The sequence below is a fragment of the Myotis davidii genome, unplaced genomic scaffold (genome assembly GCF_000327345.1).
Source record: "Myotis davidii unplaced genomic scaffold, ASM32734v1 scaffold148, whole genome shotgun sequence".
Lineage (NCBI taxonomy): Eukaryota > Metazoa > Chordata > Mammalia > Chiroptera > Vespertilionidae > Myotis > Myotis davidii.
In genome coordinates, this window is record NW_006299479.1 from 41,284 (window position 1) to 57,108 (window position 15,825).

General features: G+C 52.8%; 1 protein-coding gene across 1 annotated transcript in view; it reads right to left on the reverse strand.

Moving 5' to 3' along the window:
* Positions 1–15,825, reverse strand: part of ADAMTS15 (ADAM metallopeptidase with thrombospondin type 1 motif 15) — a 22,618-nt gene that overhangs the window by 6,275 nt on the left and 518 nt on the right. Inside the window, 5 exon segments of the mRNA XM_015571327.1 lie at positions 3,222–3,505; positions 3,734–3,901; positions 4,391–4,523; positions 15,383–15,821; positions 15,823–15,825. The exon segment at positions 15,823–15,825 is cut by the window's right edge and continues 518 nt beyond it. Of these exon segments, the coding sequence (XP_015426813.1) occupies positions 3,222–3,505; positions 3,734–3,901; positions 4,391–4,523; positions 15,383–15,821; positions 15,823–15,825 (1,027 nt within the window).

Consider the following 15,825-nt stretch of genomic DNA (forward strand, 5'->3'; position numbering starts at 1 on the left):
CTAGTTTTTCTGCAGTTATTTAACATTGGTCCCATGACTTCTGAGATGATGCTATGGTTTTTCACCTGGCACCACTTCTTCCCACTGGTTTCTACAGGAAACATTCATCATGCTCCTCTCATGTGCCATCATTCGTTCATTCACCAAATATCCATTGAGTTCCTACAACCTGCCTGGCTCCAAATCCTTGCCCTTAAAGCGACTGCATCCAAGCAGGGCAAGGTAAACAATACAATAAGCCTGTGCTGCCCAGCCAGCATGGCTCAGTGGTTGAGTGTCAATCTAGGAACCAAGAGGTCATGGTTCGATTCCTGGTTAGAGCACATACCCGGGTTGCAGGCTCGATCCCCAGGGTGGGTGTGCAGGAGGCAGCCCATCAATGATTCTCTCTCATCATTGATGTTTCTATCTCTCTCCCTTTCCCTTTCTCTCTGAAATAAATAAAAATTAAAAAAGTAAAACATAAAAAGCCTGCTCATAGTGTCAGCTGGCGTTCAAAGCAGGTGGGAGAAAAGGCCTCAGAGAATTGGGGTGCTCTGTATTATAAGGGGTCTCAGAGGCCTCACTACTGAGGTGACATTTTTGCAGAGGCCTAAAGGGAAGTACAGGAATGAGCTGTGCAGGGGTTAGGCAAACTGCGGCTCAAGAGCCACATGCCACTCTTTGGCCCCTTGAGTGTGGCTCTTCCACAAAATACCACGTGCGGGCACGCATGTACAGCGCGATTGAAACTTCGTGGCCCATGCGCAGAAGTCGGTATTTTGTGGAAGAGCCACACTCAAGGGGCCAAAGAGCCACATGTGGCTTGCGAGCCACAGTTTGCCACTGGGTTAGGGAAAAGGCACTCCATGCAGAGGAACAAATACGAAGACCTGGAGGAGGCAGGTACCCAGAGTGCTCCAGGGTCACAGAGCGAGAGAAGCAGGAGAGGAAGAGAGTCGGGGCTCATTTGTTCTAAGAGATGAGTAAAGCCGGGAGGGGCATGACCTGGCTCACACTTAAAGGCTCCCCTGCTGCTTTGGTGGAGACAGTCTGTAAGAAGGTCGGTCAGGGAGCAACCGCAACAACCCAAGGAAGACGTGACGGAGGCTTGGGCCAGGGCTACAGCAGGTGAGGTGCTGAGCAATGGCTGGCTCCTGGCTCTGTTTTGGAAATAGAGTCCACAGGAAAGGCTGAGGTATTGGGTGTGAAGTGAGAGGAAACGGTGTTGGTGTGAGCCACGGGAAGATGGAGTCCCCAAGGCAGGTTTAGGGGAGCTGATGGGGAACAAGGCTTCCCTGATGTTATGTCTACACTGTGTATGAGTTCCCCACGCGGAGATGTCAAAATTGGGTGGGGCATTCAGGTCTGTAGTTCAGGAGGCAGGTCTGTGCTGGAGGTACCAATCTGGGAGTCTTTGACACAGAAATATAGTTTTGAGATGAATCACCTAAGAAGTTAGCGGGAGGAGTGAGGAGGGCTGGGGACTGAGCCCTGGAGGTCTTGGGAGAAAAGGAGCAACAGTGCCCCAGGTGGAGGGCTAGGCTTCAGTTGAAACAGGTGAAGAGACTGTTCAGAAAAGAGGTTGAGGATGTAGTGCAGTGGTTCTCAACCTCGGCTGCACATTGGAATCACCTGGGAATCTTTTTAAAATTCTGATTTCTGGGCCTCATCCTCTGGAAATTCTGTTTCTTTGTTATGGGGTGGGGGCCACAACATGAGTAACAAAGAAACAGAATTTCCGGAGGATGAGGCCCAGACATCAGGATTTTAAAAAGGTTCCCAGGTGATTCTAATGTGCAGCCGAGGTTGAGAACCACTGATGTATTGGATTTTGCGGCTGATGGGCTGAGAATTCCAGAAAGCATGAGGAAAAGATGGTGCCTCTCAGATCACACTTGCTATATCTAATATCCTTAAGAAATTTTAATCTTCCTTATCCTCCTGACTCATCTTCAGGGGCAGGAGCTGGCCAGGACCTTCTAGTCTAAATGCATCAGCCTGGTGGTTAAGACAACTACAATCCAGCCCCAAACCATCTGCCCAAAGCTGGTTCTGATAGAGCCCTCATCCACCCAACGCTCCAGCTGGCCCCGCCTCCCTGACGTCACTCGTCTCTGCTCCCTCTCGCCCTACTCATCCCTCAAGGCTCTCTTCAAATCCGACCTCCTCATCCAAGTTTTTACAGACCCCTCTCGTGATCATCAAACTCTCATCCCGATCTCCCATGACACACTGTCATGCTTCTGCCTTAACACGTAACTCACGCCTCCCTGTGTCTTGTGTTACAGTTCCATTTCCAGCTTCCCCACCAGCCTGTGAGCCCTCTGAGATGCGGCCCATTTTCATTTGTTTTTCTGGCCACCACTGTGTCTTACACAGTCCCCTGAACACAAGGGGTTGTTGCCTAATAAATGGCTAAAGTTTAATTAAGTATATATTCCCAGAACACAGAAAAAGATTTTACATAATTCCGTACCACACCCATCTCAGGGCAATTGCTAACGTGCTTGGTGAGTGTTTTTTTCATTATATTGCTTCGGTGTACACACAGCCCCAAGCCAAGCCCTCCTGGGGCCCGGCCGGGGTGGGGAGGCAATGGTCTTCCCCAGGATCGAGGGAGCAGAGGGACTGCTTATTCCTGCCTGGGAACGTACAAATCCCTTCACCGTCCCAACCCAGGACCTGGAGAAAGTGTTTACTATATTCTGAGACTATCTGGGGTTTTGAATGTGTTCTGGTTTGATTGCTATTCCTGCTTATCAGGAAAAATAAAGTTTCTCCCATTGTGGTTTGGCCTCAAAGACCATCAACCACAACAGAAACTGATGCTTGGCTCAGGGTGCAGCAAATAGGGAGGCTTGCTCAGGGGTCCGCTTCCTTTCAGCTTGGAGCCTTGCTCACCTCTGGCCCACAGCTCCCTGAACATGGAACACACTCAGAGAGAGCTGATGAGGGAAGAAAGGAAGGAAGGAACTAACCCAAATATCAAATAGCTTTGGTCCAGAATTCCCAGGTCAGAGAGGTGCAGAGCTCGGCACGGGGACCCCTCGCTTCGGGTGAAGGGCTTTGCCCACCTGCCTTAGACCTACCATATCTTTTCTCTCCAGTCTTAGAGTCAACAAGGTAATAGAACTGCAGACAGGGAAATCGAGGCACAGCACAGCAAGGCGACAGAGTTATGGTCCCATAGCAAAGCTGGGATGAGACCACTAGGATCTACTCCCCTCCAGCACGCTCACCCTGTACTTATTGAGGTTGTGTCTCTCCACGCAGGTCCCCTTGAGGCAGAACTTGCCCTCGCCGCAGCTGGTGCCATCTGCCCAGGGGAAATGGCGGGTCTGGCACACCATCTGCCCCTTGGCCTTTCCGGTGCACCATAGTTTGGTGCAGTACTGCATGTAGGGACAGGGCTTGGAGCCCACACCGAAGGCCAGCTCGCACTGCTGACTCAGGGTGTAGCTGGCTCCCGGCAGGTCCTCGGGCAGGGCGATGGGCTTGCTGGGCTGGTCCAGGAGGCAGTCTCCTGCAGAGAGCCAAGGGCATGCATGAGGGATGAGCTGGGGAAGGCGGGGCGTGGCTAACCAGTATCTGAAGGGTAGGGAGAGAATGAAGCAAGGGGCAATGGAACGGGCAGACCCTCTTCAGAGCCCGCCTCTTCAGGGTCATGCACACGTTGGGTGACAGAGGACAGGTCCAGAGAGGTGGCGGGCACTGCCAACAGTGGCACTCCTGCTCAGTCACCCTGGCTTACCGTGCCCACTGTCCAGGAAGTCGGTGATGATGGCAGCGCTGCAGGCTGACCAGGGGTTGGCACGGTCGATCTGGATGAGCGTTGGGGACATCATGTGGTTGGCCCGGAGTTTCCCGAACACCTCCTCACACACTTTCACGTTGTCATGGGGCATGTTGAACACATGGCCTGTGGGATTAGGCAAGAAGGCTCAGTGGCTGTGTAGTTAGGAGGCAATGGGGAGAGATGGGAGAAGGAGGACCAGTTAGGGAAGCTAGAGAGCCGGGTCAATCAGGCTGGTCGTTTCTATGTATTGATGGATTGCTTAGCAGATGTCCCCAACATCATGTTCCTGTGTCCTCTGTCCCATCCAGGTGGCTGCGGGCTCAGTGAGGACAGCAGTGTATTGAACATATTTTCCCCTTAGTGCCTGGTTGATGAGACACGCTGATGGCTGACGTTCTCGGACAATATCACTGGCCAACTGAGCTGGGGCAAGCAGAGACAATCAAAGCCATTGCTAGGGAAGACGCCAGCCCTGAGAGAGGATCCCTAAGGCTTCGGGCCATGAGGAAACACAGACATGCCCATGTGTCTCCCCACCAAGCACCCAGGGAACCCAGAGAGACCCCCGAGGGGAGCTCTCCCACCCCACCAGACAGCCCCCTCCAGCCTCACCCAGCTCATGGGCAGTGGTGAAGGCTGACGGGAGCCCATCATCCTCGATCACAGAACAGCTTCTCTTGGGGTCGCACATGGTGCCCACGTCAGCCATGCCCAGCGTGTCACAGGTGGTGGCTCCACACAGGTCCTGCCAGGCAAGGGAAGCAGAAGCCAGCCAGAGGTTAGAGACAGTAACAGGCAGGCCTGAGGGGAGAAAGAGCATTCCAGCTCGCTCCCATTCCAAGCCTAACCGGGTGCAGCACCTTTTCAGCCAGGCCCTCTCCCAGGGGGCTGTGGGGCTGGCTATTCATGGGATTGACCCAGGCTGAGGGAGGAGGCCTCGGAAGACAGCTCTGTGGCTCACAAGTCCTCTGCTGGGAGGTCCTGTGGGAGGAAATGAGGAGGTACCGAATTAAACTACAGGGCCACTGCTTTATATAGAGTCGACCTTCCAGACCAGAAAATGGTGACTCCCACAGCTGGGCGAGTCTCTGCTTGTGCCTAACGGAGGCAGGCGGGGGTGGAAGGCAAGCACAGTGTCCATTCAGTCAGCTCTGTGCAGCCTTGGTCTTGGCTGAGTGGCTGCTTTCGGACAACCATGAATTAAGCTCAGACTCTCAGCCAAAGGGTCACAGGCCAAGGGCCCACCCATGCCTGCCATCCGGCCTCCTTGGGTTGGGAGGAGGCAGAGTAAGGTGGGCCCAAGCCTCTGTCCAGGCACAGCTCACTTGCTATGGAAGCTCAGGGGGACCGTGGGCCCAATGGCTGCTGGGAAGGAAAACGAATTAAGTGGATTGTGACCTAAGCAAGAAAGTCCCTCTTTTTGTCCTGAAAGGTAACTTGCAACCGGAAGTAGGGCTTCTAGCAGCACCCCTGACAGGAGGCACTTCCAGGGATATGGAAGTCCTGGGTGGCTACCTCAAAGAACCTATTAAACAGTATGGGCCAGCGATGCATCTAGATACTGCAAGGCCCAGGACTTGGAGCTAGAATAAGACACTTGTACACATTGTACTACTCTTTTATATATATATTTATTGATTTCAGAGAAGGAGGGTAAGAGAAAGAGAAACATCAATGATGAAAGAGAATCATTGATTGGCTGCCTCCTGCATGCCTTCTACTGGGGATGAAGTCAGCATCCCAGGCATGTGCCCTGACCAGGAATCGAACCCTGACCTCCTGGTTCATAGGTTGACTCTCAACCACTAACCCACACTGGCCGGGCCATTCTGCTCCTCTTGAGAAGACACTGTTGACCAGTGATGCTGGCTTTCTCCTCTCTCCATCTTTGCCTTCCTTGTGGAGGGCACTTTACAGCTGACAGGAAACTAGCACATCCCCACAACAGTCTTAGGAGGCAGGTATATGATATGCCTATTTGTCAAAGGCGGAAGCTGAGAGTCATGATCATAGTTCATCGCGGTGATGATTTATCAAATGCTGACACTGGGCGTGCACTTCTCACACATGACCCTGCTGAATGGTCACCACATCCCACTGGAATAAAGACTACTGTCACCTTCTGCAGACAGGAAGCTGAAGCTTGGAGAGGTTCACGTCTCAGGCAAAAATGTGCCCTTGTGGTGTGTAACAGTCAGCACTATTTCCAGACTTCACAGCTGACTGCCTGGTGCCTCCTGTGTGAACCCTCCAGAGAAAGAGCCGTGCATGGTCTCCTCTGGGAGCCGAGGTGTTTACAGAAACACACACACACACACACACACACACACACACACACACACAGCTGTTGGCTTCCTTCTCTTAAGGGCTGTGTGTGTGCATGTGTGTGTGAGCAAGTGCGTGCTGACTTGGGGAAAAGGTGGGCAATCCAGTTAGTGGGGTCAGGGGGCAGAGGAAGAAAGGGGGTCATGGTTCAGAAGATCAGCAAAATTTAATCCGAAGCCCTCAGAAGGTTATGACCTGAGCAGTGGAACTTGGCTTCCCATAGTCAGGTGAGAGTCACACCTCCTCATGAGCGAGGTTATCCGGCCAGAGAACCGCCAGGGTCATCAGACTGAGCCCATAGTCAAGGACGGGCGACACGCCTGGGCACCCTTGATCTTCTGTCTTGTGCTGACCTGTGGCCCTCCCTCCACTTTGGGGAGCCCCACGGACGAACTTCAAACTCCCTTCTTTTTCAACTACCCTTCCCTCTCCAAAGGCTCAGAAAGGTCTCCTTCCCTGGGATTCTGAAACCTAAAGACAACCGCTGCCAAAGCTTGGGGAGAGGGGGGGAAGTGCACTTGACCAGCAGTTTAGGGAACCTGACTGCTGGGGAACAGCAGTGAGTCCTATGGACCTGCTTGTGATGCAGCTAAGGGCCCACCATGAGGAAAGGGGAACGAAGGTTCATGCAGGGGCACAACGAAGGCGGTTGGGCGATGGGGCCCATATGTCCATAGACACTAGAGTACAGGATCCCGTAAGGCAGTAGCCCTGGAAAAGTCTAACCTCTGATGGTCAGAGCCTGTAGAACAAGCATGTTACTTGGCCCTGGGGCACCACGAACACTCCCTGTTGGCCTATGTGAGAGAGAGGACACAGGGCTGTGAGGCCTAGATTCTGATCCTGGTCCCAGCCCCAAGTACATGTGTGACGTTGGGTAAGTCACTGCTCTCCTCAGGGCCTCGGCTTCCAATGCTGGGGAGGGGCCCATTGTCACCTTGAACCAAGACTGTACCATGGCCTTGCACCTCTGCTCCCTCCCCGATCCCAGATGCTCAGCCCCATCTGGCCTTCTGGGCTGTGAAGGGACACAGAGACTGGTCTACCTTCAGAATGGAAAACAAGGAGGATCATCTTGTCTACTGACCCTTGCGGGGTTACAGTAAAACAAACTCACAGAAAGTGAAGGTCACCCAGGTGCAAGTTCAGGGTCCTGTCCCCCTCTGCTCACAGAAATGACCAGAGCAGGTGGGGAGCTCAGCCTGAGTCTAGGCAGCCGCTGGGGCTCAGTGGCCCGGCCAGAAGCCTCCTTCCAGCCTCCTTCCTCTCAGGGAGGGTGGACTCTCTGTGGAGCAAAGACAAGCAGCTGCAGGCCGTTCCTGGCCAGGAGCAACCTGTACTTTCCATTAAGAAATCCCAGTTTCCCTGGATCAAACAAGAGGAACAAGGAGAGAGCCGGCAAATGTCCTGAGGGTCAGGGTGTAGCTGAGAGCAACAGTCCTGGGGTAGCCAGTTCCTTCACTGTGGCAAGATGCAGCTGTTTGGGGTCAGAGGCTCTGCTTGTCCTTCTTCCCCCGGGTGACTCGGTGAGTCGCTGGCCCACAGTGCCGTGAGCGCCTGCAGGTGTGTGCGGGGCCATTGGGGCCTCATTGGTGGCACCGAATGCCTCCACCCTCCGGAGTGAACCCAGATGCACTCAGACTGCGTTAACCTCTTCAGCGCAGGCTCTCGTCTCCATAAATGAAAACTGCTCTGGCTCTTCCCGCCTCGAGAATGTGCTCACTGCTCAGCCCAGGTCCTACCTGCCTCACTGTATCTGATCACCCGTCATTTCTCCACGTAGCTGCAGCTGCTTGTTCCAGGTGACCCAAGAGACATCTTGGCCAAGAACCTAGTCCTCTTGGATTATTCTTGCCTAACTGTCCCTTTCTATAAAATCATTCAAGATTGGAGCCACGATTTGAAAATAAATAAAGAACACCGTGGCCCTGGCCGGTGTGGCTCAGTTCGTTGAGCGTCGTCCCGTGCACCGGTCAGGGCACATGCCCAGGTTGGAGGTTTGATCCCCAGTGGAGGGCATGCAGGAAGCAGCCCATCAATGATTCTCTCTCATCACTGATGTTTCTATCTCTCCCTTACACTCTGAAATCAATAAAAGGAAATTTTTTTTAATCTAGCAACTCAATGCTAGGCCAATGTGACTACAGCTGCCTGGTAAAGAGAGAACTTGCCCTATAACTTCTATACGCAGATTGGGCATCACTGGAATATACAGATGGTATCATAGCAAGAGACTGAGGCCATCAAACCCCCAAGAACCCCTTCAGTGAGGAAGAAGAGGAACCCAAAGCCTGCAGGAAGACCGAACTTTCTCTAGAAAGCATCCAATCACAAGGGGCACACACCAAATGCAATGACAGTGGCTAACGTTTCTTGAGCCGCTACTATGTGCGGGACGCTGCGTGAGGAGTCTTACTTGTGGTAGCTCATCGAATCCTCACAACAGCTTTAGGAGGGAGATGCCATTATGAGGTTCCATTTTACAATGAGATCCAGAGAAGATAAACAACCAGGCCAGGGTCAGTGAGCCCAGGGCTGGGCTGGGAGGGAGGGACAGAGGAGGGTTGAAATCCAGGCAGCGCAGCCTCAGAACGGAGCAATTCCCACGAACCTGCACTGCTTCCGGTGCATGTGTACCCCAAGCATGAACATGCTGGGGAACCTCAAGAGGGCAAAGCTCTCCACCCCAGCCCCAGAGCAGCTGATCTCGGAGTGGGGAGAGACCTATCTCTGAGGGCAAAGCGGCAGGATTGGCTTCGGAGACTGTTCATAGCGCGGTGTCTGCACCACCCCCCTGGATGAGCAAGACTTGGCTCGGTGCCCCACACCTGCACTGACACACTGACCCCATCCCTGCCGTGTACCCTGCCTGCTGGCTCCTCCCAGGGCCCCTCCTTTCTCCAGGGAAAAGCCTGATGGCAAAGAGCCCAGATGAAATGCCAGAGGAGCCTAAACTCCCTCTCCCAGGCCTGCAGCCTGACAGCCTAAGACAACGTTGGATTAATGAGCCCCAGGCAGGGAGGTGAACTACCAAGCCGTGTAGCCACGCGCAGCCCTTTCACTGTGTCGGCGCCTTCCTTCCGTGGACACATACTAAACAACGGCGTGTGCATGGGGCCCAGCAGAGGTAGAGCGGTCCTGCCTTACAGGAGCTGACAGGTCAGGGGGAGTGGCAAATGCTAGAGCCCGCAGTTCCCACAACAGAACAGGAATGTCATCAGATGGGTGTCTAGGAAACTTGCAAGGGCCACGGGACAGAATGCTTTAAATCAGGCCTGTCCCAGATGGAAGTTCTGGCAAAGGACCTGTAGGTAATCATTCAACAATGGCAAACGAATACAGTTCGCCCTCCATCCACGGAGCATACGTTCCAAGACCCCCAGTGGATGCCTGAAACCATGACTAGTACTGAACTCTATCTGGGCAATGTTCCTTCCTAGACATACACACTTATGATAGAGTTTAATTTATCACTTAGGCACAGTAAGAAAGGAGCAATGAAATAGAACAATTTTAACAATATACTGTAATAAGAGTTATGTGAAGTGTGCTCTTTCAATCTCTCTCTCTCATAATATCTTATTTTGATATTTTGCACTCATCTCTGCTCTTAAAGGGAGCACTTTACAGCTTCTCATTGGCGTACCGGAACTGCCGGCATTTGGAGCCATTATTCAGTACAATCATGCTGACTTGAATACAAGCACTTCAATACCACAACAATCAATCTGATGATAACCCAGAGGGCTGCTAAGCGACTAACAGCGTTTAATTTAAAACATATGTTGCCCTAGCTGGTTTGGCTCAGTGGATAGAGCGTCAGCCTGCGGACTGAAGGGTCCCAGGTTCGATTCCGGTCAAGAGCATGTACCTTGGTTGCGGGTACATCCCCAGTGGGGGGGGTGCAGGAGGCAGCTGATCGATGTTTCTCTCTCATCGATGTTTCTGGCTCTCTGTCCCTCTCGCTTCCTCTCTATAAAAACTCAATAAAATATATTTTTAAAAAAATAAGTATGCTTATTTCTGGTCTAATATTTTCAGACCTCAGTTGACAGCCAGTAGCTGAAACCGTGGATTACAGGGGAGGACTGTCCTGAGTGAGGTAGTGGTGATAACAGCTGCCAGTACCTGGGTGCCTACTCAGGAACACTTGGTAGCTTATCCTGGCAACAACCATTACGTTAGGTCCCTTCATTGTCATCCCGGTCCCCATTCTATGGATCAAAGAGTTGATTCATTCCATGTCTTTTGCTTAAAGAGGAAGTATCGGGATTCCAATGCAGCTTGCCTGGCTCACGCCTATGTTCTTCCCATCGTGCCGAGAACAGAAGGCAGGTGAGGCGAGGGTAAGTGCTGACAGTGATACCACCACAGGGAGGCTCGAGGGAAGGAGAAGAGCAAGAGCTAAGGAGGGAGAAAACCTCACTTGCTTTCCTGACTAAACTAGTGTTTTTTTAAAAAAGAACAAAAAAAAGATTCCCGTGCACTCTACCATTGGCCGACTGACTTGGTGTAAGTGAGAAAAGGAGGGAGAAGGGGAATTACCCCGAAAGTCAGGGAGCAATCCTATTCCCCGCCTCCCACCCCCTACCATCTCCCTCCCAGAAGGAAAGGTGTTAAGTTTCCATTTAGTAATATTGACAAAGTTGTTAAAAAACAAATCTGCAGGTGCCCTTCTGTGTTAATATCTTCCACGTCCTGACTTGGGAAAAAATCCTGACAAAATTACGATTCTTTTTATTGCATTGGGAGAGATGTGTAAAATACATATTATCATTTTGTTTTTTAACATTTTATTTTTTTAATATTTTTTTACTTATTTCAGAGAGAGGAAGGGAGAGGGAGAGAGAGATAGAAACATCAATGATAAGAAAGAATCACTGATCGGCTGCCTCCTGCACGCCCCCTACTGGGGATCAAAGCTAAAACCCACATCTGTGGCCTGACAGGGAATTGAACCTTTTCTTCCTGATTCATGGGTCGTGAAATGCAACCACTGAGACACATTTCATTTTTTTTATCTGAGCACTAAATTTCACTGCCATATCGCAACTAGTTTATTATAGAAATAGCCAGCTTCTATTTCAAATGAGGTTCCAGAATGCTGTTCCACTCTGCGTAGTCTAGAGATGCATAGATCCCCCCACAAGACATGGAGGTACCCAAGGCCCAAACAAGAAGATAAGTGCCGAGCTGTGGCTGGGGAGAGGCAGAAAGGTGAGAGTGTGAATGAAGAGAATAACGGAGGAGAGAATGATGACAGAGAGCCTCCTCACTAATCCTGAAAGTGGAAAAGAAGAGAATGGAAGAAAACACGGAGAGGAGAGGACAGGGCATGGAATAAAGTGGTACCAAGCGCAACAGAAAAAGCAAAGTAAATGAAGGGCTGAGAAGGCAGAGAAACCACAAAGCACAAATCCTAAAAAAAAAAAAAAAAAAAAAAGTAAAAAAACAAAGTCAGTCCAAAGGAGGAAATGTCACAAATTGCAAAACAGATGGTTGAATGGAGGGGAGGTCACCTATGAGGTCCAACAAGCTTCCTTCCCCATCACCACCAGCTCCCAGCCTCAGTGTCTTTTTTTTTTTTTAATCTTACCCTAGGATATTTTTCTATTGATTTTTAGAGAGAATGGAAAGGAGGGAGAGAGAGAGAGAGAGAGAGAGAGAGAGAAGCATCGATTGGTTGCCTCCTGCATGTGCCCTGCTGACCAGGACTGGGAATCGAGCCTGCAACCAGATATGTGCCCTTGACGGGAATCGAACCCGGGACCCTTCAGTCTGTGGGTCAATGCTCTATCCACTGAGCCAAACCGGCTAGGGCACTCAGGCCTTTCCTGAGGCCTGTCCCTCTGAGTGCTTCACAGGCTCTAGTTTAAGAAGAAGGACCCCCCACTTGACTTCCAGCAGAGGAGCCCCAAGCCTCCCAGTGGGACACTGTACCACACCGTATGGTAATGAGCTGTTTCCTTGTTGGGCTCCCTGACTCATAGTCAATTCCTGGGGGCCAGAGGCCACCTCTTACCAATATCTCTATCTCCACCGCCCAGGATAGCTCCTGGAAATAACAGATGCTCGGCGAGTATTAGAAGAATGTACGAATGCATGAATGGAAACCAGTCTATCACAGTTACCCAAACAGGGGAGGCGCCGGGCTTGGAGAGAGAAGAGGGTCTCGCATGGACTAGCTGGCTCCGGCCGGAGCAACAGGAAGCCTCAGAAACGTCCCTCCTCGGAAGTCAGCGTCCACCCAGAAAACCTGGCTCGGCTTCTGCTCGGCCCTGGTTCCGATCCCGCGCTGACCTCACCCTGCTGTTATGAGGCTGCAAGCTGATCGCCTCAGAAAATCAGATGTGCTCTTTCTCCAGGAACATGAACTTTCTCTGAATCGTTAAGCAAACTCCTCAGATTGTCAAAATACTTGTCGGGTGATCCATTTCTTTCTCCTTTTGTGCACAGGAGACTCCCTGGGTCTTGTCTTCCCAGTGTTTTGATTTCAACACCCCACACCCCTCCCACTGCCTGCCAAGGACAGCAGCATCTCCCACAGCCCCGCCCAGGCTTGTTGTCATACACAGCCGCTCGATGGGCGGTCCAAGGGGGAGGGGAGAGGGAGGGACCCTCCAGTGCTGCAGGTCCTGTCATTCTTACTGCTCTCCTTGCAAGTACCCCTGGCACCTGGAGCTCCAAGGGGCCAAGCCCGGCCCCTTCCTAACCTCTCTCTCTCTCTCTCTATCGCTCTCTCTCTCTCTCTGGAAACCACAACTAGAGTGTGCAATTGGTTAGAGAGTCACCAGTCAGTTTTCCCATTTCTCTGGGAGAATCAAGCAATAGGCGACTCTAAAGGTGTCCCTCCTCTCCGGAGCGCTTATAAACAAAAGCTGATTTACAAAATAATTGCATTTCTAAAAACTCCTTATCCAAACAAGCTACATGCGTAGAGTATCTATCATTCAAGTTTTAGTTTGAAATGCATTGATTACGCCGCCATCATAAGCCAGGTTTAGGCAGAGCAGCTCATACATCTGACGTAAAGGATCACGACTGACCCTCATAAGGCAAAACAGAAGTCCCTCCTGGGTCGGAGGGTAGCAGGCGACTCCCCCGGGCTCCCGGAGACCACATCTGGAAAGCGCAGCTGTGCGCGCATGTTCTCATCGCATACTGTACCTTCCCGGGGGAGTTCAGGAATGAGCAGTTCCTCAGGCTCTGGGAATGCAGCGGGCTCTGCAGCCTGTGCTGGCCAGGCGGTGAGGGAGGGGCGTTTACTCGATCCCGCAGAGCACATGCGTGGAGGACGGACCTGCCCACGCGGCCTCCCCACGGCCTGGCTCTGCCCTCTGGACGACGGAGAGGAAGAGAGCCTCTGAAAGTCACATCTTGCTCGTCACCGTCCCTGACCCAAGCGGTCATACATCTTGGACCCATTATGCGTTGTCAACATAGTCCCCGGGGGGCTAGCTCACACGCTGACACACAGAAGCTGGCGTGCTGCTTGAAGAAGCTGGCTTCTTCATCACAAGTGGGGTCCCTCTGACGGCCTGGCCCGTGGTCCCGGCAGGAGTCCTCTTCCCAGGGCTGGTTCCAAAAGTCGCCTGGCCCCTGGGCAGCGGAGACCAAGGTCTGGTGCTTTCTAGCCAGCGAGGGCCCTCCCTCCACAGGGCATCCCAGGCAGCAGATGAGCTGCAGCTGCTTTGCCCATTAAGCTATCCTGTTCTCCGTTTTTGCTTGCTTCCCCCGACAATCTGCCTGCCGAGTTGGCCTGCGTGCAGAGGTCAAAGCCACCTCCTTTGTCGTTTCCCCATGACTCAGGCGGTGCCTGTGAGGGCTGGGCAGTGGCAGCTCCATAGACCTCAATTGGAAGAATGAGCGCAAGGAAACAGACTCAGGCCAAAGACCTCCCTAGAGAAACCAGGTGGTGGGAGGAGAAGGCTGGGAAAGGAGGAAGTTCAGCTGCGGGAAGGGACTAGCTGTGCCAAATGGGTTAGTGTAGAGGACTCCACCTCCAGCCCCAAGTGCGCCAGTCCAGCTTCGAGGGGCCATTCGGAAACCGTGGAGATTCAGAGCCCCATGGGTAACCATGGATTCTGTGCCCTCCCCAGGACGCTGTGGTATGGCACAGATTCAAGTCGCAGCCCCCCAAACAGAGGGAGCAGGTCATGTGAATGCCCCTTTTTCTCCCAGTCTCCAGTATCTATCAAATTTTAAGAGTCCAGAAACTTCACAGTACCCAATCACTCCAACATCTACAAATCTACACTTTCCCAGATCCATAGCAAAGGCACAGCTGCTTTTCTGATCTGCTTTCTAATCCCAATATTCAGTCTCTTTCCAAACCTGTAGCTAGATCCCCAATGCCCTTCCCTGAGCTCACACCCTGCCACAAGGCCAGGGGCAGAAGCCAGAACGCTGCAGTCCCGGGCAGTCGCAGGCGGTTTCAATGATTCGAGGTCAGGAGCAACCTTGCCTGCTCTGTTCCCCAGCAAACATCGGGGCCAAGGGTCACCCTCCACCAACAAGGATATGGGAAAATTGAAAGAGATCTTCCCAACTCAGCTCCAAGTGAAACCTCAAGCTCCAAACAGGGTCCCCTACATAAATGGCCTGCTCCGAACATACTGGGAGCCCCTCAAACAGAGGGCAGGCCCAGCACAAGAGGGTATAGAGGAGGCAGCAGTGACCGAGGGAATGGTCCCAGTACTTGAGTCTGTCCTTTCACTGGAACCTACAAAATATCCCACATCCAAGTTTTCCAGGCCCAGAACAGAGGACAAACTGAACATGTCACCCGTGAGAAATGTAGACAAGTGCTTCGCCGGGCAATTTGGATCACCTGCCACTTAGTTCTACCAGCAGAGGGAGGGAACCTGGGTATCTGAAGCAACTTAGACGCCCCCATAAAAAAGGGCGGACTTTTCCCCACCCGCCCTCTCCGATGCCTCCTATCTGCCTGGAGACAAACTCCGGCTCCTGGGCGGCAACTTCCTGGGCTCCGGCCCCTTGGCACCTGATCCAGGAGGCGCTGATTGGCCACGCCAGGCCGACACCTTCTGACCGCCCACGTGCACCCAGATGCCCCTGAGCCAGAGTTCGCTGAGCCTAGGAGCGGGCTCACCCTGGAAGATCCAAAGTGGGAGTTGGAGGAGAGCAACGAAATTTGAACTTGGGGGAGAGGGGGGTGGGGGGGACATGGCACAGCACAAAGCGCAACTGGAGAGCTAAGGGCAGTGACCTGATGGAAATGAAGCCGCGTGGGTCCAGAGAGGTGACAGATGAACTTACCTGCCTGGTGAAGAGGATGGCGGTGTCCCAGTACTCGGGGTGCTTGTCGCTCAGTTTGTTCAGCTTCTTCTGCCAGGCACAGAAGTTGCGCAGCGTCAAGGCTGCGTTGCCTGTGACCTTGGGCCCCGCGTCGCGGTCTCCAAGGAGCAGCACCTTGACCACGACGATGCTGATGGGGTTGAGGATGCTGGGATGGCGGTAGAGGCGCGCCGCGGTGGCCAGCAGCGTCAGCAGGTAGTGCTCCAAGTCCTCGCCGTGGAACTTGACCATGGACTCGTCCGCCACCACCAGGGTCTCCACGTAGCGCGGGATGGACACGAAGCGCTTGGCGCGCCCAGACCTGCGCCTGCTGCGACTCTCCCCTAAGCCGGTCCGCCGAGGCTTGTAAGGGTCCAGAGCCCGCAGGATGGCGGGGTTCCAGCCTGAAGCCACCCCGCAGGGAG